Consider the following 13270-nt stretch of genomic DNA (forward strand, 5'->3'; position numbering starts at 1 on the left):
CCTGCCTTTTCTTCTTATTTTTTAATAAGACATTAAAACATTACGGGAGATATTCCCTCTGCATCTGGCCTGGACGCGTACACACATGCGCACACGTTTGTTTCGTATAGTTTTGGCCGGATTGGCGCTGTCCAGATGCTGACCCACATGCCCAGATGGCGGGCTGCTGGGGCGCGAACGCGCCTCTGCGCCCAGCCTTCGCCGCCGCCCGCGTTCCGCATGCGCAGATCCCTTTCTCCACTCGGCTCCCAAACATCACCACCACCTGGCGGAGTGAAGGATGGTTGCAGCGAGAGAAGTTTCAAGGGGCACAGCTAGTACTTATTGAGTACCGTGTCCGTTTACGTGATTTCTCATTTTATTTTCACCATTCCGCGTTATATGTAAATATGAGGAAACTGAGGCTCAAAAATGCCAGGTCCCACGGTCACTTGTATGTATGCGATGGAGCCAAGATGCGAATTTATTAAATTTAACTTACGAGCTTACAAAAGCCTAACAAAATTGTGTTTGTACATGTTTCTTCTGGGGAGCTCAGCAGAGAAGGCAAGCATCATTAATTTACAGAAAAGCAGATCACACAGCTGCTATTTACCATAGACCTCTGGTGGTAATTTTCTATCATTCACCTTACAAGTAAGTGTTTGTTTTTTGACCCTTGAACTCTCATTCTCTCCATTTCGTAAATAGAACAGAAGAAAAGGAGCCTAGACTTGGATAAAGACCCGCAGGAGTGCATAGAAAAGCCTAGAACTCTCTCTAGGGCTCCCCATCTTTAGCCAGGAAATCCAGGGTTGAAATCAAAGGCTCAGTGATGGTACTCATTCTTACCTTCCAACTTGTGGTGACCAGCCTAATTCTAATCTATCCTGATAGTATTAGTACCCCTTCTAGAACTGAGTTTTATAGCATGCGTCATTTAAGAAGAATGGTCTAATTCCTCAACGTGAGTGAGCACTTACTGTTAAATGGTTTTGTGTTACCTTGCTGTATCTTCAAAAGCATCTTTCAAAAAAGTTTTTTAATTTTTCAATTGACATTCAGTAAAAAGCATCTCTTCTAATTGGAGAATTTTCCTCTCTCACCCCCAAATAAGGAAAGCAACCCAAACAAGAATATACATCTCCTTCCCAAACAAAAAACACAAGTTAAAAACTTACAAAACTCAGAATGAAGAACCCAAAACTGAAAGTCTCTTACAAGCGTAATTTGACCCTTCCTACACACCCTTCATGAGACCCTCATTCTAGTCCTGAAGGACACAGGACTTACAAACCCTGAATCTCGAGCCATCCTCGGAGGATGCAAACCCTTGCAGACGCTTTCTTTTCCTCTCTCAAGCTAATTCTTCAAAAGCAGTAGCAGCGGAAAGAGCAGGAAAGGGACAAGGGGATGGAAGAGGGATGGGGAGGGGGGAGAACACAAAGAAAAAGACACTCCCTACCTACTTCCCCTTCTAACACTAGGACCCTCCTCTTCCCCTTCCCCTAATGCTCCCCTGAAAAACAAGAGGAATAGCTCATTTCACTTAAAAGGAACCCGCATTCTCTGGACAAGAGAAAACACATAGATCTTCATATACTTGAATGTCGCATTAAGAGGAATGCAACGTGAGGGGTGTGCTTTGCTACGTGAAGCAAACGGGTGACCAGAATTTGAAATGTCACATTCCTATTGCTTCTGAAATCTGGTCTTTAGATCTTAAAATGACACGATTAAAGGAAAACAGGTGGGAGGACAGAGGATCTTGCTAGGGCTTGTCATTCCTGAAGTATGTTCACCTGTTCTTGTCACACTTTCCCCTACTGTTACTGATATGTTTCCACTGTGATGATGTGTGTTCCAAGTGGGAGAGAAAATTAAGCTAATAGTTAACAGCAAGTTTGGATGTGAGGCTGACACATCTTTCTCTTGCACACTAAACAACAGTATATGATACAAAATTAGGGCTCTTTATTCAGAGAGTAGAATAAGGCACAGCGAGGAGGGCTACACTATCTCCATGGCAACAGAAAGTCTCATAAATGTAAAGTCCTTGGCTTCTGTCAGGCAGACTCTTCCTGGTTCAGGAGAATGTTTTTTGATGAGCAAAACCGGGCAGCCTGGCTAGTGTTGAAGGGCGGCTGGCTGTACGGTCTGGTCAGTCCTTCTGGAAGTGCTTACTGAGCGTGTCCAGCAGCTCCTGCTTCCTCAACCCGCCCTTCAACCCATACACCCTGCAGGCTTCCTTCAGCATGGGCACGGTGAGCTTACCCAGCGTGCCCTGGCTCACATGGGCCTTCAGTTCCTCTTTGGATAACTCCATCTTGGGCCTTTTGCTACTGGAACCTTCATCATCTGGGGCAAAAGGTCAGAAGAGAATAATTGGAAATGCTACCAGTGGTATCCCAGCTACACTGCACAGGGTGCTCATATGATCTGGGCTGCAGTCAACCATCTTCCATAAAGCCGTGCTGCCCACCTAGGACACCTCGGGAAGACAGGTGTCTTTACAAGGCAGTTTCATGTAAGCGTAGATTCAAAACTATCACACTTAGGTGGGAGTTAAGAGTGGTGTGAGTGCCATCGGTTTACTCAAAACTTGCTCACGCTAAGTGAGCAAGTCATTCATTCCTTCCCTCCTGCCTTCAAAAAGCATTTAGAGAGCACCACGTAGGTACCAAGGCACCATATGAAGTGATAAGAATGCGGGCTGACCGAAGTAAACAAGAGCATACACAGGTGTGAAGAGCTATGACGGCAGTTCACACGGGGCACTGGAGGAGTCACTTCCAACGCAAAAAGGAGAAAGGCCATGGCCACCACCGACCCGTTCGCACCTCCACTTCCCTCATCGTTTTTTCAGGCAAGCAAGGCCCACATTTGGCTTTTCTTAACCAAAGACAGCCAAAAGGATTATAGCCTAAGCCAAAACTCTTTCTAATGGTGAGGAAGTCATGATGGGCCATCCTGAAAAATGGGTGAGCCATGGTAGAATACTCTGGATCCAGCAGTAAGAAAAAGGGCAGTTCAGTAGAAAAAAAATGATTAAGGCCAAAAACTGGAAGTTCGCAGGAAAAAAAGTCAGAGTAAACTACATTTTAGTCAGAACTGGAGAACTGCAAACCGTAACAGAATATAATTTTCCCTCTATTTTTTGTGAAAATTAAAAAAATAGTAAATAAAGTCCAGGATTGGTGAGAGCGTAGAAAAACACACCCATCCCTTCTTGGGCAGTGTATAAATTATATCTCTTTTTCAGAGGCACACTGGCACTTTTTATCAGAATTTTAAATGTTTACACCTTGACCCAGAAATGTCAGTGCTAAGAATCGCTGGGTCAACTCTTAACGATCTGCTCACACAAGCTGACCAATGCGGTCCGTGTTCTCTACCACGTATCTACCGATAGAGTGAATACGCTATGCACATCTATCCAATGAAGTGCTCTACAGCCTTACTTTTTTTAATGAAGTAGAAACGTAAGTGTGGATATAAGTAACTGTCCATCATATACAGCTGAGTAACAAAATAAACTGGAAAACAACATGAATACTATCCCATTTGTGCTGAAATATATATGTCTGTGTATGTTAATATATAGATTTGTATAGAAATTTCTAAAGGTCATTATCTTCTGTAATAGGAGCATAAAGACAACTTTTTGAAATAATCCGCTGGATGTCCACTGGCTCCTTACCTTGTTTTCGCTTGGGAACTTTTCCCTCAGGATTATAACCTGGTGGGTAGACGAGTTCCTTAAAGTTATCCACGAGAGGACCCAGTCTTTCATCCATTGCTTTAACCTTGGGCACTAGAAAATCAAAACATAGGAAGAGTCACAAACCCTGGCTTCATGTCCAGTTCTAACTCTAGGGGACCAGAAGAGAAAGCACCTAATGGGGCAGGGGGATGTCAGGGAAGGGTCCACGAGGAGGCAGGTGACCTGGCCATGAAAACATTCAATAAAGTCTTTCTAACGTTTACTAAGTACCTTCTAACGACTGTATTTAATGAGCACTTACTACAGCCAAGCACAGAGAGGTCAAATGACTTGCCTGAGGTCAAACGGTTAGGAAGTGGTAGAGCTGAGAACTGGGCAAGATTCTGGGGATCAAACAAAAGTCTGTGCCCTCAGTGAGCTTACAGCCTTGTCAGGATAAGGAGGCGGTAAAAACATAGATGCAATAGAGCTGGGCAATGCCATGAAAAAAGGGACTGTACAGGGCACACTGGAACCTAGGAGGAGTCAGGAAAGAACTTTCTGGAAAGCTGATTGTTCTTCCTCAGGTAGATATTACTCCAAGCAAGAGAAGGGATAGGGATGAGAAAAGCATGCAATATAGAGCTTGAAAATAGGGTGTGAGGAGGGCAGGACCAGCAAGGAGGCTGAAAAGTCAAGCATAGCAATGTCACAGAAGCACGAAAGCCTGCCCAGGATTTAAACCTCATCATGAGCACAGAAGAAAATCGCTGAAGGGCTATGCAGGCGAGTGACGTGATCAGATCTGCATTTTAGAAAGATCGCCCTGACAGCTGTGAGGAGTGTGAATAGAAGGCGGGTGAGACAGAAGGCCGAAGCAGTGTGTGCCGTTGGGGGGCGGGTAGGGGGTGGATGGGACTGTAATCATGAACGGTGAGAGACCTTACAGCACCTACTGATGGAGCAGAAGGCGTGCGGGATGAGTGGCTGGGATGGCAGGAACATTCTCCAAGACAAATACAACAACAGTGCCCACCTCGTAGTTACAAGGATTAAATGAGCCAGCGCATAGGACAACAGTGCCTGGCACACAGTAAGCACTCAGTAAATGCTATGGATTATTTTTGTTAACTTCTACCATCACGTAGTCATGGGGTGGCCTTTCTCAGAGGCAGGTGTCAGAAGCCTGGCACCTTTTCTTCCTCTCGCTGCAGAACCAGCCAAATGTGTTCCTGGACAGTCTCGGCTAGTCTAGAAAATCTCTCAAACATGGGCGGGACAGCGAGGCTAAGTCTTTAGAGGGTGCCGGGAGAATCATCTGCACTGCTGGTCCAGAGTGAGATGGAGAAGAAAGCCCCCATGACGAGGACTTCTCAGCCACGGCCCTCTTACATGTCAGGTCCACCACTTGTTCGGGCTGCATCAAATCCAGAGCCAAGGCCTCCAGGTTCCTGAAATGCTGCTGTAGCACTGGGTTCTCGAAGCTGTCACTCCTGTTAAAACAATAACATAAAAAAATTAAAATGCAAACATTCTAAAAATTAAAAATAAATAAGTAAATAAACCCAACTGCGACAGCTCAGGTCCAAGGTTAGCTGAGAAAAGCGCCCCAACTAAAAGAGTTGGGAATCTTGTCTCTTGAATCAACTTCTCTTTCTTTCAATTTTCCATTTATTGTCCGATGCTAGAGATTCTAATTTAAAAGCAAACAATCCTTGCTCACCTGTCTGTCACTGGAAACTGCGGGCAGAGATAGAGATGGAGGAGGCAAGGCCACGTAAGAACAGAGAAAAGACGAAGGAGAGATGAAAGGAGACAGGGAGGTAATGGGCCTGAGGCCTCTTCCTTCCCATACTCAGTAGCAGCAATGGGAGTAGAAAGAGAAAGAATCTAGGGCCAAAAAGACCTAGCTCTTCCAGCTGGATGAGTCTGGGCAAGCTGCCTCACTCCTCTAAGCCTCCGCTTCTTCATCTGTAAAATGGGCGCAAAATCTAGCTTGCAGGGTTCTTATGAAGAATGGATGAGATAATGTTGGAATTTATCTAGAACAGTGCCCGGCACAGAGGAGAATCTTAACAATGCTTCTTCCATTTGCCCAATAAAAGATCAGCAGGAGGCTACATCTGGAGGGGAAGGTATTACTTGCCCCAAGGGCAGCAGATATAGGAAAGCAGCCTAAACACAAAGATGGAATGGGAAAAAAATTACGCTTGGTGTCAAATTATGCGGGTTCTCAGAGATGGTCTATGTGTATGTGAAAGAAAATGACTTGAATTATATAATCATTCTTTTAATCCTGTAACAATTTACATTGGATTTACTTATTTTCACTCATTGTGTGAGTAAATCAAGGAAAAGACCAACTAAGAATTTTCTCCTTACTGCCGCCTTTTTGAACTTGCTCAACTAATCTGGCTTTCTCAGCACAACAGGATAGGCCAACCAGCTGTAAGCATTTAGCACAATTCCAGAGTCACTATAATAAGACCTTTCAGACTCTATGTTGCTTTTAAAAAGTTATAATCAGTTAACTGAAGAGAGTAAAATCCCATTCTCTTGGTCTAGGCTTAACTCGAATTTCCAATAAGACTTGGAACTCAGGAGGCATTTCCAGAAGAAAGCCTGAGACCGACCCACTGCTCACCTGTATTTGAAGCGGAGCTTCTGAACAATAGCCTTCATGCTGTCTATCTGCTCTCGGTTTGCCATGACTTTTTCAGTAAAGGGCACCTTCCGTTTATCGTCAGCGTAGGGTAAGAAGACGAGCTGGAAGCCTGAGGAAGGAAGATCAGTTTTCTAAGATATGACTAAAGAAAAGTTTTCAGTGATTGAGTTGTCATTTGTCTTTCAGCTCCAAATTCACCCTTCTATGTCCTGGGAGTCAGGGGCTGGGACCCTACACACCCCATTTCTCCTTCACTTACTGATTGCTGTTAGCATCTGCCTGGCAGACTTCCCCCTGGAGGGCGACTCCAAGGCAGGGGTGCTCCTTCCCATATACTTCCTGTTCCTATCAGTGTCGTCCCAGCTGAGGCTCTTTACCCCGCAGCAGTAGTCGGTTCCGCCTCCAGCTTTTCTGATCCACCTAGAGAAAGCTGGACAGCGCCTCCTCTCTTGAGGGCTCAGTCCCAGCCTCAACCTTCCTGCCTCTGAGCTCCCCGCTTTGTTCCCCACCTTCCACCAAATGCTGAAAGGGAAGAGGTGAGGGTTAGCCGGCTGATCTTATTCTATTACTGGCTGGTTCTAGAAAGTCTGGAAAATCTAGACAATGGAACCAACTACTGCTGCCAGGTGAAAGGCCCAATGCTGACAGCACTGAGCAGGAGGCAGGAGAAAATCCCTTCGCTTTTCTCTGCCCTGTGGTCTCCCTCCAGCACCTGCTCTTGACAGAGCCTCACCCAGAGCCAGCTGGCAAAGGAGAAACTGGGTTTAGAGAGTCTCAGCCACAGCAGCACAGAACATTAAAGGGTGAACTTGGAGCTGAGAAACGACAGCTTAATAGCTGACGGACAAAGCTATTCCTCAGCATTCTAGTGACCAGGGTTAGAAATAGAATATTTTCAAAGAGTTACTTTATAAAGTTAATATTTATTAGCATGGTTAAAGAAGAGAGATGATGAGCGACTGCTGGCTACTCTGTGCTAAGCACTTTCATGTTTATTAACTTATTTCAAATGTGAAACAACTTTGAGAGAAAGGTGTTCCATTATTCTTATCTTTGCAGATAAGGAATATAAACGGAAAGGTCAAATTATTTGCCCAAGTTGGCCAGTTTACAAGTGGCAAAGATGGGCCTGAAACAAAAAAAATGTAAGCTTTCAGACACGTTGCACAAGATAAGGTCAGATCTGACTTCAAAATCCAAGGCTTTTCCACTATACTTCGCTGCCCTGTGTACACAGGAGATAAACTAAAGATTAAACGCTACGAGCGTGCCAAACAATGGCTTTAGTAAAGAAAGGTGTTAGTAGAAAGACCCCATGAACTTGTGTCAGTAACCCGCAAACAGTCCCTATGCAGTCAATTCTCAACCCATGCTGTGCAGTGCACAACCATATTTGGCAGCCTCGTGCATCAAATTCATCTGTGAAACCTCAAAAATACAGACTTCCCAGGACCCATTTCTGGAGGCTCTGGTACAGAAGGTACAGTTGGGATCCCAGGAGTGGCTCCAAAGTCTGAGCCAGGTTCAGAAGCACTGAAAATCTCTCTTTCACATACCTGGGGGAGTCACCTGAATTTTCTGCTCATCCAGCTCCTCTTCCTGTGGCACCAAGGCCACAAAATAAGGGGAAATGTTCTGGCGGGGGGTGTACCTGCACACTGCCATAACCTCTTTCTCCAGACACTTGGTGAGTAGAGCACTGAACAGGGTTGAGCTCCCTGGAAAAGAAACATCCCAGGGGTCAACGCCCTAAAGGTGTCTCTATCTTTCCCTCTTAGCCCATATTATTAGCCTACAATTTCTATTCTATTTTCTTAAAAGGGCTTATGATTCTTTAGCAGGTAAGGGGTGATGGACCCGGAGCTGAGGGGAAAGTCAGGGTAGCAGAGGCATAGAAAGGAAAGGAAAAAGAGATTGGATGCCTCAAACGCTCCATTTAGGAGTGAGAATTAACATCAGTTTACTTTTATGATCCTTAGGCTAACGACATAAGCCCCATTTGCTAATGAAAACCAATCAGATCAAATCTGGGGGGTTCGTTAGCTATAGCACAAATAAACACAATGGCCAAATTCGTAACATCTTTAATTGTCAACACTAGGAAAGACGTTTGTTTTTCAAACACTATCTGATACCTCTAAGAATTCCACAGGAAGTTTTTAAAATACTAATTCCACATCCCTTCCTGGATATTTGCAATGTATCAGTTTATTACAGGTCCTAGAGAAATCTCTTTAACCTGGTTTAGTCCCCCATTTCCAAAATTTATTTGAGCATGAAACACTTTCAAAATACACCAATAACACACCCTATCCAGTTCCCAAGCAGCACCCATTTAGAAGCTGCTGTTCAGTAAGTTGCCTCCTGTGTTACTCATTCGTTTACCCTTGGTCTGGGCCACTTGCCATTCATTAGGTACTCCTCGGGGTACACGAACAGGGAGGGCCGCAGGAAATGGTGTTTCTTCAGCATCGTCAAGGGCTTGAAACCAATGAGAATCAAACCTGGTTCATCGAACCGTCTTAGCAGTTCTGTTTCCTCTTTCTCTAGTACAATCTGGCGACTCCCATAGATCTAAAGGTGGGGGACAAGAAAGGCCACATAGACAGGCTACATGGAGATGCAAAGTTGTTGCCACGTGACACTAACGAGTCAAAACACACTCTCTTCTAAGGAGCAGGAAGATGGCTCTCCAGGGGTACTGAACTTTTATCACAGGAAATTAACATTTACTAAGAGCCCAGCAGGCGCTTTACTACTTTACGTCTGTCATTCAACTCATCTCCGTACAATCCTAGGCATAGATGTAAAAATCTGTTTTATAGATGAGTGAACTGAGGCTCAAGGGATGGTAACTTGCTCCAGATTATACTACTAAATTGGGCTTTAAACCTAGATCTGTATGGTACCAAAGGACGTGCTCTTCAAACTTTTACTCTCTCCCTCATTTAACAAGTAACGAATGGTCAGCATCATCCTTGATACACAAAAGATGCTCAAACCATACCTATTTATTGAGAGGACCTATGTCAGGTAGTGTGCTGGGTCTCAGTTAGTGTGGGAGGTAGACACACACACAAACACACACAAATTACTTCCAAACTTTAATGTTTGCATTTCGATCCTAAATATGCAATTAGTAACAGAACTTGTAACAGAGTCAAATTTGGGTTTTATAAACAAAAACAAAGCCCTCAAGGTTTTGTTTGGTTTTTTGGTTTTTTTTGCGGGGTTGGGGGGGCACTGAATCAAGAAAGAAACTCAGTGACTGGAAGAGCTACTTCCTATGAATAAACCAACATGGAAAACTAGTTATTTCCAAAATGAAAAAGGAAATTTCTTCTTTCCTTCAGAAAGCAGGGCAAAACACTTTGGTTTGAAATTTGGGCTCCAAAAAACATCTCATCGGCTTAATCAAAATTATCTAATTTTAGTCACTTAGTTGATCCTTCTAGGTCCTGAACTTATACAACATCTCAGATTCTCTCCCACATTTTGCGTAATCAAAAAGGAAGGATGATTCATTTAATTTTAATTTTAGATATCAAATCCTTCTACAGAGCGAACAGAGGTAACAGAATGAACAAAGATAACGTTCTGCATTCTTAGTTGTCTTTCAGATTAAGAAAGACATACACGTATCATTTCAAAGCGCAGGAAAAATTTGGTTAGTTTGGCCAAAACAAAAATCTTTCCCTAAAAAAAAAAAAAAAAGAGTATGCCTCACACCTAACTCCTCATCATCTCCCTAGTCAACTATCAAGCATTTTCTGCTATTGTACCTGAGCAAGGAATTCGACCTAGAAGACACAGAGCAGCACGTGCTGAGTGATCAAAGACTACAGTCTTCACTGACATCTTTCAAACACTTGGTCTAACTTTTTAGCTCTCAAGGTATCACTGACCTAGGTGCCTAGTTCCAAAGAGCAATGACTTTGTGTTTTAACGGCTTGGCTAGAAAGACACACACAAGAAACTTATTTAACTGGTTAGGTTGATCAGTGTCTCCCCTTCCCGGTTAACTCTTCAATGAGACAAAATTTGGTAAGAAGGTAGGCAGGCCTACCTGAGACCTCTTGGTGTCGCTAGGCAAAAGCAAACTGCCTGTATTTACATTAAATGTCCGTGTCTTGGTTTTCACTGGTTCATTTGTTTCCCGATAAAGCTTGATGGGAGGAGGTTTGAGAGCCTTCTGAACCATATTATAAATGCCGACGGTGAGCGCTATATCTTTGTTGAGCTTGAGCTTCAACCTAAAGGAAAAAAATAATAAAACAGCATACACTGAACGATGATACTTTCCTATCTAAAATTCCTGCATGGTACCCAAGCTTTAATTTGCTTTATTCTCTCTGATAATACTAAACTAGCTCTTAGAATATAAATATAATGCATTTTAAAAATACAGTGGAGTTTGTTGTAATACCATCTCAGGGTTTATACCACAAAAATTAGTTTCAAAATATATTAACTATTTAAAATAATGACAAAGAATGGACTGTAATAAAAATGATTATTTTTATTGAGCCCAGCAATATACCAATCCCTTTATAGCTATTCTCTCATTTAATCATCATAACCCTGTAAGTACTGCATTGATTATCTGTTGTTTCTGCTTGTCTAGTATTCCTTTCCCCTTCTTTTAATAATGAAACTCCAATTTTCCTTTGGGAACCAGCCTTACCCCACAGTAGTTTTGGGAGAATGTTAACCAGGTGCTGTGCCCTGCCCTGGCCAAGTGGTGGGCATACCTGATCCAGGCTCAACCCAACTCCTGAGCGTCTGGGACTTATGCAGTGACCAAGGAAGGACACAGTTGGAGGGAATGTTTTCTGATAGTGGCACCCCAAAGACACTATCATTAGTTCTTGCTATCTAGCTCTCTGGTGCCACTCTGGTTCCTATTGTACACACGCTGTGCAGGATTTTGTTTGAATATGCTGAATTAGCCAAGAGTCAGTTTCTGTTGCTTGCTACCCCAAAACCATATTACTGTCCTTTTTACAGATGAAAACATTGAGGCTCAGAGATGTTATCTAACTTGTTTAAGGGTAGACAACTAATAAAAACTGGTGTTCAAACACTGTATGTCTGATTTAAAGCTCATGTACGTTTCCATTAGGACATATTACTCCACAGTATTTATACCAACATCTTTAGGAGAAATAGGACCTTCCATAATAACGATAATGTGCAAAATATTTACGATACTGTGAAAAAAAGCACAACACAAAATTACACAGTCTAACACGTGTGGAACATTCTCTAGGATAGAGAATATGTTGGGCCACAAAACAAGTCTAAATACATCCAAAAAGCCTGAAATCATACAAAACAGGTTTTTTAACCAAAATGGATCTAAGTTAGAGATCTACAACAGAATTCTGTGAAAACCTCGAATGTTTGGAAATCAAACAATATACTTCTAAATAATCCAAGAAGTCAAAGAATAAGTCACAAGGGTAAGTTAAAATTATTTTGAACTGAAAAGTGAAAACACAACATATCAAAGGGATGCAGCTAAAATAGTGCTCAGAGGGAAATTTATAACTTTAAACTCCTTTATCAGAAAAGTGTCATATTAATAAGCCAATCTTCACTGTTGTGTAATGTTTAGCAGTAAGTACTGAGTTTAAAGAAAAGTTTAGAGGTTACAGCTAGTTCAAAGGTATATTGATTCACAGAGTGGAAAGAACATAGCTTTGGGGCAGAGCCCTAACTAGAAATATTGGCTCCTGGAGCCGGCACCTAATATGCACCCAGATCAATCTGGCAATGCGTGACGTGGCCCATAGGTGAGTACTCGTACCAAATGGCACTACTACCACCACCAACCATCTGGTGGCTTCCTACTTTAAATTATTCTGGCTTACTAGGTGTTAAACTCGGTTGTCTAAAGGCTACTGAAGGAGAGCTGACAAGAGTGTAACCAATTAAAAAACTGTGCAATCTTCAAAAGTAATTTTTTTTAAACTGCTGTATTCTCAAAATTGTAGCATCTTGGGAAAAAGTACTGCCCAATGTGGTCCACTCTGGCCTTGGGCTTCAAGTGACCTTGGTTCTATTTCTAACCTAAAATAGCAACGCTATTACTCCTCCCAACCCATCTTAAATTTTTCACATTTATAAATTAGGTACCTTTCGACCTTGAAAATTTCATAACTCTAAGACAGAGTTACAGCGTAACATCACACAGTTTATGTCACACCGTGCCGAGGAAAATGTGGAAACCCACAGTGCAAAACAAGTTGCTTGATCTTTCTTAGGGTTAAGAAATGTTACTAATGGGTAAGTTTCAATCTACCTCAAAGGGTGGTTATTAAAGATTAAATGAATTAATTAACAGGTTCACCACGAAGAATGTAGGACAATGCCGGATACACAATAACCACGCAATAAAACAATTATATTATTATCTTTTAGCAAGAACTATGAGAATTTTCTAGACCTTTGGCCTAAGGCATTATTAGCTCTCAAACAGCTCCAGTGTAGTATTATTATTCATATCAAGTATCCTATAACAACTCTTCCACGAAATAATAGCGAACATTTATAAACAATTACTATATGCCAAGCACTATGCCTAGATTATTCCATTTAATCATCACAACAGTCCTATGAGGAGGGATCAGTTTTGCTCCCATTTTACTGAGGCTCAGAGAAGTTATACATCTTACCTCAGGCCACACAGCAGAGAGGCCTGGACTAGAATCCAATCGATCTGACTCTATTTTATGCTCCCGGCCACCCTCACCAAAATGTGTAGTAGATTTCCAAATTGCAGTAGTAACAACACCCCATCATTTCAGGAAGGGGGAAGAGAGCAATGATGCCGCGTCCTCTTTCTACCCTACTGCGTGACAAGGTCCGGAGATGGGGACAGAGGCTTCAAGGAATGCATCGTCAAGAACGAGGACGTGGCA

General features: G+C 42.7%; 1 protein-coding gene across 1 annotated transcript in view; it reads right to left on the reverse strand.

Moving 5' to 3' along the window:
- Positions 1 to 436: 436 nt before the first annotated feature.
- Positions 437 to 13270, reverse strand: part of XRCC6 (X-ray repair cross complementing 6) — an 18497-nt gene continuing 5663 nt past the window's right edge. Inside the window, exons 5-11 of the mRNA XM_011369033.2 lie at positions 10414 to 10600; positions 8753 to 8921; positions 7904 to 8065; positions 6327 to 6456; positions 5075 to 5175; positions 3680 to 3793; positions 437 to 2337 (exon numbers count right to left, since the gene is read on the reverse strand). Coding sequence (XP_011367335.1) covers positions 2141 to 2337; positions 3680 to 3793; positions 5075 to 5175; positions 6327 to 6456; positions 7904 to 8065; positions 8753 to 8921; positions 10414 to 10600 — 1060 coding nt within the window. The 3' untranslated portion in view covers positions 437 to 2140. The remainder of the gene's footprint in view (positions 2338 to 3679; positions 3794 to 5074; positions 5176 to 6326; positions 6457 to 7903; positions 8066 to 8752; positions 8922 to 10413; positions 10601 to 13270) is intronic.

The sequence above is a fragment of the Pteropus vampyrus genome, unplaced genomic scaffold (genome assembly GCF_000151845.1).
Source record: "Pteropus vampyrus isolate Shadow unplaced genomic scaffold, Pvam_2.0 Scaffold145, whole genome shotgun sequence".
NCBI lineage: Eukaryota > Metazoa > Chordata > Mammalia > Chiroptera > Pteropodidae > Pteropus > Pteropus vampyrus.